The sequence below is a fragment of the Myotis myotis genome, unplaced genomic scaffold (assembly GCF_014108235.1).
Source record: "Myotis myotis isolate mMyoMyo1 unplaced genomic scaffold, mMyoMyo1.p scaffold_m19_p_9, whole genome shotgun sequence".
Taxonomy (NCBI): Eukaryota; Metazoa; Chordata; class Mammalia; order Chiroptera; family Vespertilionidae; genus Myotis; species Myotis myotis.
In genome coordinates this window covers 347,763-360,037 of record NW_023416401.1, presented here as the reverse complement: position 1 = coordinate 360,037, position 12,275 = coordinate 347,763, and the positions used below count along the sequence as shown (strand labels likewise).

Here is a 12,275-nt window from a genome sequence, read left to right as displayed (position 1 = left end):
ACCTCCACTTCCTCACAGCCTTTCCCGGCACCTGCACGCCACCATCCTTTACTCAGGGTTTCCCGAGCACCTGCCTACGTTGTCCCAGGCTTTGTCCTGAGCTTTGGGGATACAGCTGCGACCAGACAGTGAGAATCCCTGAATCAAGGAGCAATCAAACAGCGAAAACTTAATGTCTGAGCGTTCACAGGTACAGAGTCTTATTTCATGAATATTAAGTCCAGAGAAAGCAGTGGATATTTTTCACTCAACGAACAACATTCAGACTTTCAAAACACGCTGCCTGTTGACACGTGCTACCATTTAAGTATCAGCATTGTTATTATAGAATCAGGGCTAGTTTACAGGTTTTATTCTTAGATGTGACTTTATTCATTTTTTACTTTTTCTTCTTCTTCTTTTTTTTTTCAAAATCCTTCTGACCTAAAATTCTAAACCCTGTCTGGTCTCAAAGACGTATTTTTAGAAAGCTCAAAGAAATAGAACTATTTCCGTTAACTCTGCCCATTTCCCACGTCGAACTGTGCATGAGCAGCCCCTAACCACCATCATTCAGGCACAACCAGTGGAGTAATCGTCGTCCCTCCCCCCTTCCCCATCCATCGCATGGCCCACACCCCTCATGTCTCTGAAAGGCAGGTGTGCGAGCAGCTGCCCACACGGGCTCCCCAGCGTCGCACAGCCTGGACTCTGGAGCTCGGCTTCCCCTCTGGTCTCTGACACACTTCTTACGTGAGAACCTCCCACACCAACAATCAGGGCCTCTTCCCCAGCCTCCAGGAGGAGAGAGGAAAGCACTAACAGCAGAGCTTTGGTTCCCCTCCCATTTTCAGGGAAGCACAAGACAATACCAGGTGGCCCTTTTTTCCTGCGGGCTACACCCTGGCCTAGAAACACGGTCCCTTCTTACTCTGTCTAGGATGGGAACCCAGGCCAATGCCCTATTCTGGGAACGCCATCAACAGCAGGAAACGTGGCTTTTCTGGACCTTCAAAACTGAAGTTTCCAACTGTGAACACAACAGAAAGACCAGCTGGGGAAAATGAGGGACGGCCGTTCCTAGGCAAATCTGGGGGAGAGGAGCCGGTTGAAAATCCTTCGATTCCTTCCTTCTGCTGGCATCTCCTCTCCCCGAATCAGACTAGTTCTCTCCAAAGTTGGGTGTGCCAGGCAATCCAGTGGGAGCAAGAAGGGAATATTTACATCTCTTTATACTTATTTTACTTAAAAATAAGAGATATACTTTTACGAATATTTAATATACAGATTGCTTAGGGAATCTTCACCCAGTCCACAAGGCTACCAAGGAGTTCCCATTAAAATGAGTTCTCAATAGAAGCACTTCAGGACAGAAGGGAGTGGCATGAAGGACTCAAAGTAATGAAAAGCAAGGGCTTAAACCCAAGACTATTGTATCCAGTGAGGCTATCATTTAAAATTTAAGGTGAGTCCTAGCTGGTTTTGCTCAGTGGGTAGAGCATCAGCCTGTGGACTGAAGGGTCCCAGGTTTGATTCCAGTCAAAGGCACATGCCTGTGTTGCAGGCTTGATCCCCAGTACGGGGTATGCAGGAGGCAGCAGATCAATGATTCTCTCTCTCTTCATTGATGTTTCTATCTCTCTCTCCCTCTCCTTTCCTCTCTGAAATCAATAAAAAAATATTTTTAAAAGGATAAAATAAAATTTAAGGTGAAATAAAAAGCTTTCCAGACCAAAAAAAAAAGTACATTACCACCAAACCAGCAATGCAAGAAATGCTAAAGGGACTGCTTTAACAAGAAGAAGAAGAGGAGAGGGGATCATAGGCACAAAGAAAATAAAAATGGTGATAAATAAATACCTATCAATAATAACCTTAAATGCAGATGGATTAAATGGTCCAGTCAAAAGACATAGGGTGACTGAATGGATAAGAAAACATGACCCATACAGGAGCTGTCTACAAGAGACCCACCTCAGAACAAAAGATACACACAGACTGACAGTGAAGAGATGGAAAAATCTGTTCCATGCAAATGGAAAGGGAAAAAAAGCTGAGGTAGCAATACTCATACCAGACAAAATAGACTTCAAAACAAAGGCCATAACAAGAGACAAAGAAGGCCACTTCATAATACGAAATGGAATGATTCAACAAGAAAATATAACCCTTGTAAACATATATGCACCCAATATAGGAGCACCATTTAAATAAAAAACTCTTGACGGATTTTAAGGGAGAGATTAACAGCAATGCAGTTATATTAGGGGAATTCAACACCCCACTGACATCACTGGATGGATCTTCCAGACAAAAAATTAACAAGGAAACAGAGGCCTTAAGTGACACACTAGATCAGATGGCTCTAACCGCTATTTACAGAACATTTCACCCCAAAGCAACAGAATATACATTCTTCTCAAGTGCACATGGAACGTTCTCAAAGAGAGACCACATGTTAGGGCACAAAACAAGTTCATACAAATTCAAGAAAATTGGATATCATACCAAGCATCTTCTTGGATCACAATGGCATGAAGTTAGAAATCAACTACAATAAAAAAAAAACACATTCAAATACATGGAGGCTCTACAGCATGGTATTAAACAATGAATGGGTTACAATGAAATCAAGCAAGAAATTAAACATCCTGGAAACAAATGAAAATGAACACAAAACCACCCAAAACCTATGGGACACGGTGAAAGCAGTCCTGAGAGGGAAATTCATAACACTACAGGCCTACTTCAAGAAACAAGAAAAAAGTACAAATAAACCATCTAACCCTAAAACTAAATGAATTAGAAAGAGAACAGCAAGAAAAGCCCAGAGGAAGTAGAAGGAAAGAAATAACAAAGTTCAGAGCAGAAATAAATGACATAGAGACTAAAAAACAGTACAAAAGATCAATAAATCCAAGAGTTGGTTCTTTGAAGAGATAAACAAGATTGATGAACTCCTAGCCAGATTCATGAAGAAACAAAGAGAGGTCCCAAATACATACCAGTACTGGCACAGGAACAGGCATACAGACCAATGGATCAGAACAGAGACCCCAGAAATTGACCCACACTATATGGTCAATGAAAGAGGTGATATAACAACGGACACAACACAAACACAAAGGATTGTAAGAAAATACTATGAACAACTTAATGCCAACAAACTGGACAACCTGGGTGAAGTGGACAAATTCCTAGAAACATACAATCTCCCAAAACTCAATGAGAAAGAATCAGAAAACCTGAGTAGGCCAATAACAGCCAATGAAATTGAAGCAGTCACTTAAAAATGTCCAGCAAACAAAAGTCCTGGACCAGATGGATTTATAGGAGAATTTTACCAAACATTCCAAGAACTAACACCTATCCTCCTCAAACTATTCCAAAAAATTCAAGAGGAAGGAATACTTCCAAGCTCTTTCTATTAAGCCAGCATTATCTTAATCCCAAAACCAGATAAAGACACTACAAAGAAAGAAAACTATAGGCCAATATTCCTGATGAACATAGATGCTAAAATCCTCAACAAAATATTAGCAAATTGGATCTAGCAATATATTAAAGAGATCATACACCATGATCAAGTGGGATTTATTCCAGGGATGCAAGGCTGGTATAATATCTGCAAATTCATCAATGTGACACATCACATAAACAAATTGAAAGATAAAAAAAAGCCCACAGGATCATATCAATAGATGCAGAAAAAGAATTCGACAAAATCCAGCACCCTTTTTTGATAAAAACTCTCAATAAAGTGGGAATAGAGGGATCATACTTCAACATAATAAAGGCCATTTATGACAAACCTACAGCCAACATAATAGTAACGGGCAAAAACTAAAAACATTTCCCCTAAGAACAGGTACAAGACAAGGATGTCCACTTTCACCAATCTTAATCAACACTAAAGGCCCAGTGCACAAATTTGTGCACGGGTGGTGTCCGCCAGCCTGGCCCCAATCAGGGCGGACTGGGGCCAGGCCTGTTGGGAGGAGATGGTGGGAGGTTGGCCGGCCTGCCACGATTAGGGCCTGATCAGAGCCAGGCTGGCTGGGGGGAGGGACTGCAGGTAATTGGCCAGCAGGCCCCACTCCCAAATGGGGTGGGGGGGTCAATCAGGGGTCAGAGGCATGGGGGAGGGGCCATGGGTGGTTGGCCGGCCAGCCCTGCCCCTGATTGGAGTGGGAAGGCTGATCGGGGTTGGAGCTGGCTGAGGGGAGGGGCTGTGGGCCTATCGGGGTGGTGGGGGCCCATCGGGGAGGGACCAGCGGGGGGAGGGGCTGCAGGAGGTTGGCTGGCCAGCCCTGCCGCCTGATGGGGTGGGAAAGGCCAATCAGGGGAGGGGTGGCTGGGAGGAGGGGCCAAGGGAGGTTGGCCGGCAGGCCCTGCCCCCTGATAGAGCCAGTTGGCTGGCCATAGTGGGTGTCATAGCAACTGGTCATTCTGGTTGTTAGAGCATGCCAGTCACTGCCTTTTTATATATATAGATAGTACTGGAAGTCCTAGCCACATCTATAAGAAGAAGAGCTAAAAGGTATCCAAACTGGAAAGGAGGAAGTAAAACTGTCATTATTTGCAGATGACATGATATTGTACACAGAAAACCCTAAAGACTCCACTGGGATACTACTAGACTTAAATGAATTTGGCAAGGTAGCAGGATACAAAATCAACATCCAGAAATCAATGGCATTTTTTATATACCAAGAATGAACTCTCAGAAAGAGAAACTGTTTTTAATTTTTTGAGGAAATAGTTTCTCTAATATTTCAAGAAAAATGATTTTAAATATAATAATGTTACATGCAATAAACATTAATATTTCAAGAAAAAAAGATTTTAAATATAATAACACTAGTGCCCCTGTGCATGGATTAGTGCACATTGAAAGGAAATTAATTAGAAGGTGGCCAGTGGGGCAGGACTGTGCGAGACAGGCCGGACATGCCCTGGAGCCAACCTCCCACAGTCCCATTATTATATTTAAAATCGTTTTTCTTAAAATATTAATGTTTATTGCATGTAAATGGTTAATTATTTTGTATGTACAATCTGGTAATAGATTTAGTTTGTATATTGTAAAAAAAAAAAAAAAAGAGTTAAAAAAAAGAGAAACTAAAAAAGCAATTCCATTTACCACTGCAACAAAAAAATAAGATACCTAGGAATAACCTTAACCAAGAAGGTAAAAGACCTGTACTTGGAAAACTGTAGGACACTGAAAAAAGAAAGAGTGGAAGATACAAACACATGGAAATCTATACCATGTTCATGGATTGGAAGCATTAACATCATTAAAATGTCTATACTACCCAAAGCAAATTACAGATTCAATTAAATCCCTATTAAAATACCAAAGGTATACTTCTCAGAGCTAGAACAAATACTTCAAAAGTTTATGTGGAGCCATAAAGAGACCCTGAATAGCTGCAGCAATCTTGAAAAAGAAGAATGGAGTAGGAGGAATCACAACACCGGATATCAAACTATACTACAAAGCCATTATAACCAAAACAACCTGGTACTGGCACAGGAACAGGCATATCAACCAACGGATCAGAACAGAGACCCCAGAAATTGACCCACACCATTACGGTCAATTAACACATTGCAAAGGGATCACAAGAATTCTCGCTTCATATTACACAGTGTTTTACAAAGTATCATACTTTAAAAAGATATTAGCTTATAAGAACATGTAATAAATAACTTCAAAATGCAATGGGCATTTAATTTCAAAGTGTGCCTTTAACATTATGTAAAACATTTTTTGTACTCGTTCAATAGAAACTTATCTGGCCACTGGGTAAAGCTAGCAATAAAACTACTGGTCCACAATGTGTTAATATTTGACAAAGGAGGCAAGAAATACAATGGAGTAGACAGTCTCTTCAACAAATGGTGCTGGGAAAACTAGACAGACACATGCAAAAAGATGAAACTAGACCACCAACTTATACCATATACAAGGATAAACTAAAAATGGATAAAAGACTTAAACGTAAGGTATCTATATATATACTAGAGGCCCAGTGTACAAAATTTGTGCACTGGGGGGGGGGGGCGTTCCTCAGCCCAGCCTGCACCCTCTCTCAGTCCAGGAGCCCTCAGGGGATGTCCGACTGATGGCTTAAGCCATCATCTTCAGCCATGAGCCCGGCTTCTGGCTGAGTGGCGCTCCCCCTGTGGGAGTGCACTGACTACCAGGGGCTGCCCCCTGGTAGTCAGTGCGTGTCTTAGCAACCGGTCATTCTTCCATTCGGTCGATTTGCATATTAGCCTTTTATTATATAGGATAAGCCTAAGCAACTGTTAGGACTGACCAGAATGACCAGAATGACCAGTTGCTATGACACGCACTGACCACCAGGGGGCAGATGCTCAATGCAGGAGCTGCCCCTGGTGGTCAGTGCGCTCCCACAGTAGGAGTGCTGCTCAGCCAGAAACCGGGCTCACAGCTACCAAGTACAGCTGTGGCAGCAGGAGTGGCAGGTGCAGCGGGGCCAGGATGAGCAGCAGCTGAGTCGTGCCCGGCCCTGGCTGGGCTCCTCCCAGGCCGTCTGCCACTTCAGCACGGCTGCATCCCTCAGGGGGGTGTCGGACTGCTGGGTCTCAGCCAGGCTGAGGGACCCCGCCCATGCACAAACCCGTGCACCGGGCCTCTAGTGAAACTATAAAAATCTTAGAGGAGAGCATATGCAATAAAATCTCGTACATCTCATGTAGCAATATTTTATGGATACATCTCCTAAGGCAAAGGAAATTAAAGAGAAAATTAAGAAATGGGACTACATCAAAATAAAAGGCTTCTGCACAGCAAAAGAAACCACCATCAAAATGAAAATAGAGCACACTGCATGGGAGAACATATTTGCTAATGATACATCTGATAAAGGGTTAGTATCCAAAGTATATACAAATACAACTCAACAAAAGGAAGACAAATAATCCAATTTAAAAAATGGGCAGAAGACCTGAATAGACATTTCTCCAAAGAGGACATACAAATGGCCAAGAGACGTATGAAAAAATGCTCAAAATCACTAATCACCAGAGAAATGCAAATTAAAACCACAATGAGATACCACCTCACACCTGTCAGAATGGCTATCATCAAAAAATCAACAAACAAGTGCTGGTGAGGATGTGGAGAAAAGGGAACCCTAGTTCACTGCAGGAGGGAATGCAGACTGGTGCAGCCACAGTGGAAAACAGTGTAAAGTTTCCTCAAAAAATTAAAAATGGAACTTCCATTTGACCCAGTGATCCCACTTCTGGTAATATATCCTAAAAATCTTAAAACTCCAATCAGAAGCAATGTATGCACCCCTGTTCATAGCAGCATTATTTACAATAGCTAAGATTTGGAAGTAGCCCACGTGCCCATCAGGAGACGAGTGTATAAAAGGGCTGTGGGACATTTACACAGGAAATACTATGCAGCTGTAAAAAAAGAGGGATCTTTGGGACAGCACGGATGGACCTGGAAAATATGCTAAGTGAAATAGGCCTGTCAGAGAAAGACACATATCACATGGTCTCACTTATTTGTGGAACCTAATGAGTAGAATGAATCGACCAACAAAATAAGACCTGAAGCAGGGAGGCATGGAGCAGACTGACCTACCTGGATGTGGGGTTGGGGGGCGAGAAGAGATAAACCAAGGAACTTATAGGCATAGCCCATTGGCAGGGGCAATAGGATAGTAAAGATGGGGTGGGGGGTGTTGGGGGGGTAGGGGGGATGATTGGAGGATGGGGTAAAGGAGGGGAAAAGAGATATCTATAATACTAGCAACAATGAAGTTTATTAAAATAAATCAATCAATAAAGAGAAGCACCGGGGAGCAAATTAACATCACAATTTGATCAGCAATGATTTGAAAAGACAAGAAAAGACGTGCTGCAGTGTAAATAAACCCCATTTGTAATGACAAAAAAGAAGGGGGAAATGCATGCCTTGGAAAGAGCAGTTCTGGAAAGTAGATGTTGAAGATGCTTCATTTGTTTTTGTAATAAAGGTATGGAACTGTTGCTCTGAAAGTTCCCATAGTTGCACATTTTGAAAACAGGGAAACAGAAATTTTTAACATAGTCTAATATTTTCCAAAAGAGGACTTGCACGCGTTTTGAATCTATTGTCTGAAACATTAAGGCACAACACCTTCCTACCAGGAAGTCCTGAATGCCACTTGAAAAGCAGACATTTACTGGCCATGTTTCCACTTTACAATATTTTAAATAATTGAAGGGTGGGGCAGAAATAGGAGTCCCACGAAGCAGTGACCTCAGCCAGCCTGCGGCCTGGGCAGCCACACAGGGCCCCTCTCGGAAAGTCCTCCCGCTACTTCCATGCTCTGCAGCCACCTCCACCTCCTTCATGATTTTGACCCAGGGACTCCCCGTTTTCCGGGTGCCTTGGACTTGTTTGGTTCTGGGAGCTCAGTCAATGCAGTTCTTCCATTTGAAGCTACATATTTTCCCAGGTACCTTTTCAGCGGTGACAATTACTGAAGTCAAGTATCAAAATAAAACAACTGTGAATCGTATCATAAATGCTCAAGTAAACTTGTCATAAATAATTACACCTATGATGACTTTTGTATATTTGTATATGTATAAATAGGTATACACAACCACAAATATTTAAAGAAAGCAAAATTATTTTGATCTTTGAGTCAATAAAATGAAAAGCATTTTCGTCCTCATTCTTTCTCTTTTCAATTTCTGTTTCTGCATGTTTTAAGGACACATAATACATAATAAAGTAATACATGCATATAATCTATAAACAAACAAACACGTATTGGCCCTGCATGTTCAACAACTTGTAATTTATACAAGTGCCCCGTCAAAGAGCTTCCAAAACTCTCAGTGACCATCTTTCGCTTTGGGACACAAGCTCCAAAATTACTCCCACGTCCCTGCTCCTCAGCCACACTTCGCAGGGATCGCGGTCAGTGTGAGTGGCTGTGGGAGTCCCTACAGGCGCGGCGTGTTTCTGAGCCTGCGCCCCCGCCCCCGCCCCTGACCCAGCTCCCCGCCCCCCCCCACCCCTGACCCAGCTCCCCGCCCCCCCCACCCGCCCCTGACCCAGCGCCCCTGACCCAGCTCCCGCCCCCACCCCGCCCCTGACCCAGCGCCCCTGACCCAGCGCCCCGGCCCCCCCCCCCCGCCCCTGACCCAGCTCCCCGCCCCCCCCCACCCCTGACCCAGCTCCCGCCCCCACCCCGCCCCTGACCCAGCGCCCCTGACCCAGCTCCCCGGCCCCCCCCCCCCGCCCCTGACCCAGCTCCCCGCCCCCCCCCACCCCTGACCCAGCTCCCGCCCCCACCCCGCCCCTGACCCAGCGCCCCTGACCCAGCGCCCCGGACCCAGCTCCCCGGCCCCCCCCCCCCGCCCCTGACCCAGCGCCCCTGACCCAGCTCCCGCGCTGCCACGAGGCTCGGTGGACGGACCCGCCCCGGTGCAGGTGCTGTCAGCACCGCCCGCTCCATCGTTCACACCTGCGTGCGCGGAGCGTCCCGGGGACTCGGTGCCCGGTGCGCCCGTTTGTCCCGGGGACTCCGGCGGGTGCCCCTCGGGCGGGGGTGAAGCCTCTCCTTGCTGACATCGGAGGAACCACTGGCCTAAACGCTGTTCGAATTCACCCAGAAGCGCCTTCTCCTCCGAATAAGGGGAGGGGGGGGATGGGGGGGAATAGGGGCGGCAGCGCCTGGAAGGAGACGCGCCAGCGGAGCTGCCTGGGGGCGGGCCGACCACGCTCCCCGCACCCCCGGGGCAGCTCCGGCCGGCTCCCCGCTCGCCCCAACCTGGGGCGGCTTCACCCGCGCGCTGGCCAGGGCGCCGCTCCCCGGGGTCCCGCGCGGACGCCGCGCCCTCCCCGGCCTCACCTGGATGGGGCGTCCCCTGCCCGGGGCCGCGGGCCCCCCGACCAGCTGGCAGTAGAGCTCGGGCCGCGGCTCCCCGCAGGTGGCGGAGGCCCAGACCCGCGCCGCCCCCGCCAGGTTGAAGTAGGGCGGGTGCAGGCTGCGCGGGGCCGCCGGGGGCTCCGGGGCGGGGGCGCCCAGCGCGGGCAGCAGCAGCAGCAGCCGGACCGGCGGCGGGATCCCGCCCGGAGCCATCCCGCCGCGCACGGCCTCGCTCCCGGACGCCCGCCCGCGAGGGGCTCGGTGGGGACCGCGGGCGGCCGGGCAGCCCGTCCCGAGCGCACTCGGACCCGCGGCGGGGGCGGCTCCTCCCCGGGGGTCGGCGGAGGCGGGAGCGGGCCCGCGGACCAGGAACTGCCGGCGCCTCCGGAGCGCGGGGCGCAGCGACCTCGGGGGCGGGCGGGCGGGCGGGCGGGGAGGGCGGCGGCGTGCCCGGCCCGCTCCCGGCGGCTCCGCTCGGCCGGCCGCTCCCACTTCCCGGGCGGGCGGCGCCGTCAGATCTGCCTTCGCCCGGGACACGCGTGGCCTCAGCCCCGCCAGCCACGAACCTTCGGACGGAGGAGGCGGGCGGGGAACTCGGGTGGCCCCGCGGAGGAAGGCGCTGCTCCTGCAGAATCACTTCACGGGAGTCGTGGCTTCAGACCGGGCTCGGCTGCCCAGAGCCCCGTGGATTCTCAGACACGTCGTCACCGACACCCACGCCCCGCAGGCACGTGGTCGCCGACATCCAGGGGCCCGCAGCCACGTGGTCGCCGACATCCGGGGCCCCTGCAGCCACGTGGTCGCCGACATCCAGGGGCCCGCAGCCACGTGGTCGCCGACATCCAGGGGCCCCCACAGCCACGTGGTCGCCGACATCCAGGGGCCCGCAGCCACGTGGTCGCAGACATCCGGGGCCCCCGCAGCCACGTGGTTGCCGACGTCCGGGACCCCGCAGCCACGCACTGAGTGTGGGAGCAAAGGGGACTCTGAGCGGCAGAAAGAACACGTTGCAGAGACAGCCAGGCCGGCCAGCGTGGCCCAGTGGGTGCGCGGCCGCCTACGAACCAGAGGTCAGGGTCAGGGTCAGGGCACAGGCCAGGGTGCGGCTCCATCCCCAGAGCGGGGCACGCAGGAGGCAGGATCCATGATTCTCTCTCCTCACTGATGTCTCTCTCCCTCTCCCTTCCTCTCTGAAGCCAATAAAAACATATTAAAAAGAAAAGAAGAGAGAGAGAGCCAGGAGCGGAGGTTGTAGTTTGCCCAGCGGGAGAGGGACCCTGAGATGCGCCATCAGCTACGTTTTACAGGTGAGCTGAGCTGTTGCCGAACCGCTGGAGCCGTGGCGCGGACCTGGGCACAGGTGCTCCTGGGGCCGAGGGTCGGTCTGGGCGCAGGCCCCTGGGCAGGGAGCGGGGCCTCGCCATCGGCCATGAGGGACAGAAGCGCCCGAGGAAGAAGGAGGGAGCGAGCACTAGGAGGAGCCGTGAGGATGGAGGCACTGACTCCTGGAAGGCAGCCTGTGCACCTAGAAACCACAACTGAACAAACGCACCAGAAACGAGGGAGGAGGAAGCTTCCACCATTAAAAGTCACAGGATTCGTGACTTTCATATATAAACTGCTTTTACCAAACAGTTAGGAAAAGCTGAGCACTCGTGGGAAGACACCTTACACAATCAAAGAAAACAAATGTTTAAGCCAGTGTCACCCCAACAAATTTAAAAAAAGAAAAGAAACACATAAAAAACATTTGAGCTTCCTGAAAACTGAAATGCCAGCAAAGCACCAATGAGACTCATCTGTCACCTTTCCAACAAGCAAACGGTGTGTAAATGACGCTGCAAGTGGAAGAGAACTCGGGGGACGCAGTGCCACACGCTTCACAGGAGAAAAACCTGCCACCTCTCAGGAAGCAGATGTGTGCGGTGCTGAGCCGCGACTCCCCTGTGCGTAGGCTTTGCCCTAAAAGTTCCACTGTAGAGATTTATATACAGGAAATAATTCAGGAAGTTTGCAAAGCTCTAATGGCAAGTACTTACCAGAGCTTACTGCCCACTAATAAAGAGGTAGTGAAGTAGATGGTGGTATATGACATAGTGAAATATTACAAGGTCACACCATATGCAGAAGTGAACCCACAGTGTATTGAAGACCTAAACGTAATTGCTAGCACCTCGTAGATAAAAACGTGGGAGGTAAATCTTTCTGCCTGTGAAACAAGCAATGGTTTCTTACATACGAAATTGAAGGCACACAAAACAAAAGAAAAAATGAATTGAATCTCATCAAATTTTAAAGCTTTTGTGTTTCAAAGAACACCATCAAAAAAGGTGAAACGACAACCCAAAGAATGGGAGAAAATATTTGCAAGTCATACTC

At 48.7% G+C, this 12,275-nt stretch overlaps 1 protein-coding gene across 3 annotated transcripts in view; it reads right to left on the bottom strand.

Moving 5' to 3' along the window:
- Window positions 1-10,216, bottom strand: part of LAMA3 (laminin subunit alpha 3) — a 148,641-nt gene extending 138,425 nt beyond the window's left edge. The window contains exon 1 of one of the 3 annotated variants that reach the window (XM_036321714.1): window positions 9,879-10,216. In XM_036321714.1, the coding sequence (XP_036177607.1) occupies window positions 9,879-10,109 (231 nt within the window). In that variant the 5' untranslated portion in view covers window positions 10,110-10,216. The remainder of the gene's footprint in view (window positions 1-9,878) is intronic. The other 2 variants (XM_036321713.1, XM_036321712.1) reach the window with 2 other exon arrangements.
- Between the last annotated feature and the right edge of the window lie 2,059 nt (window positions 10,217-12,275).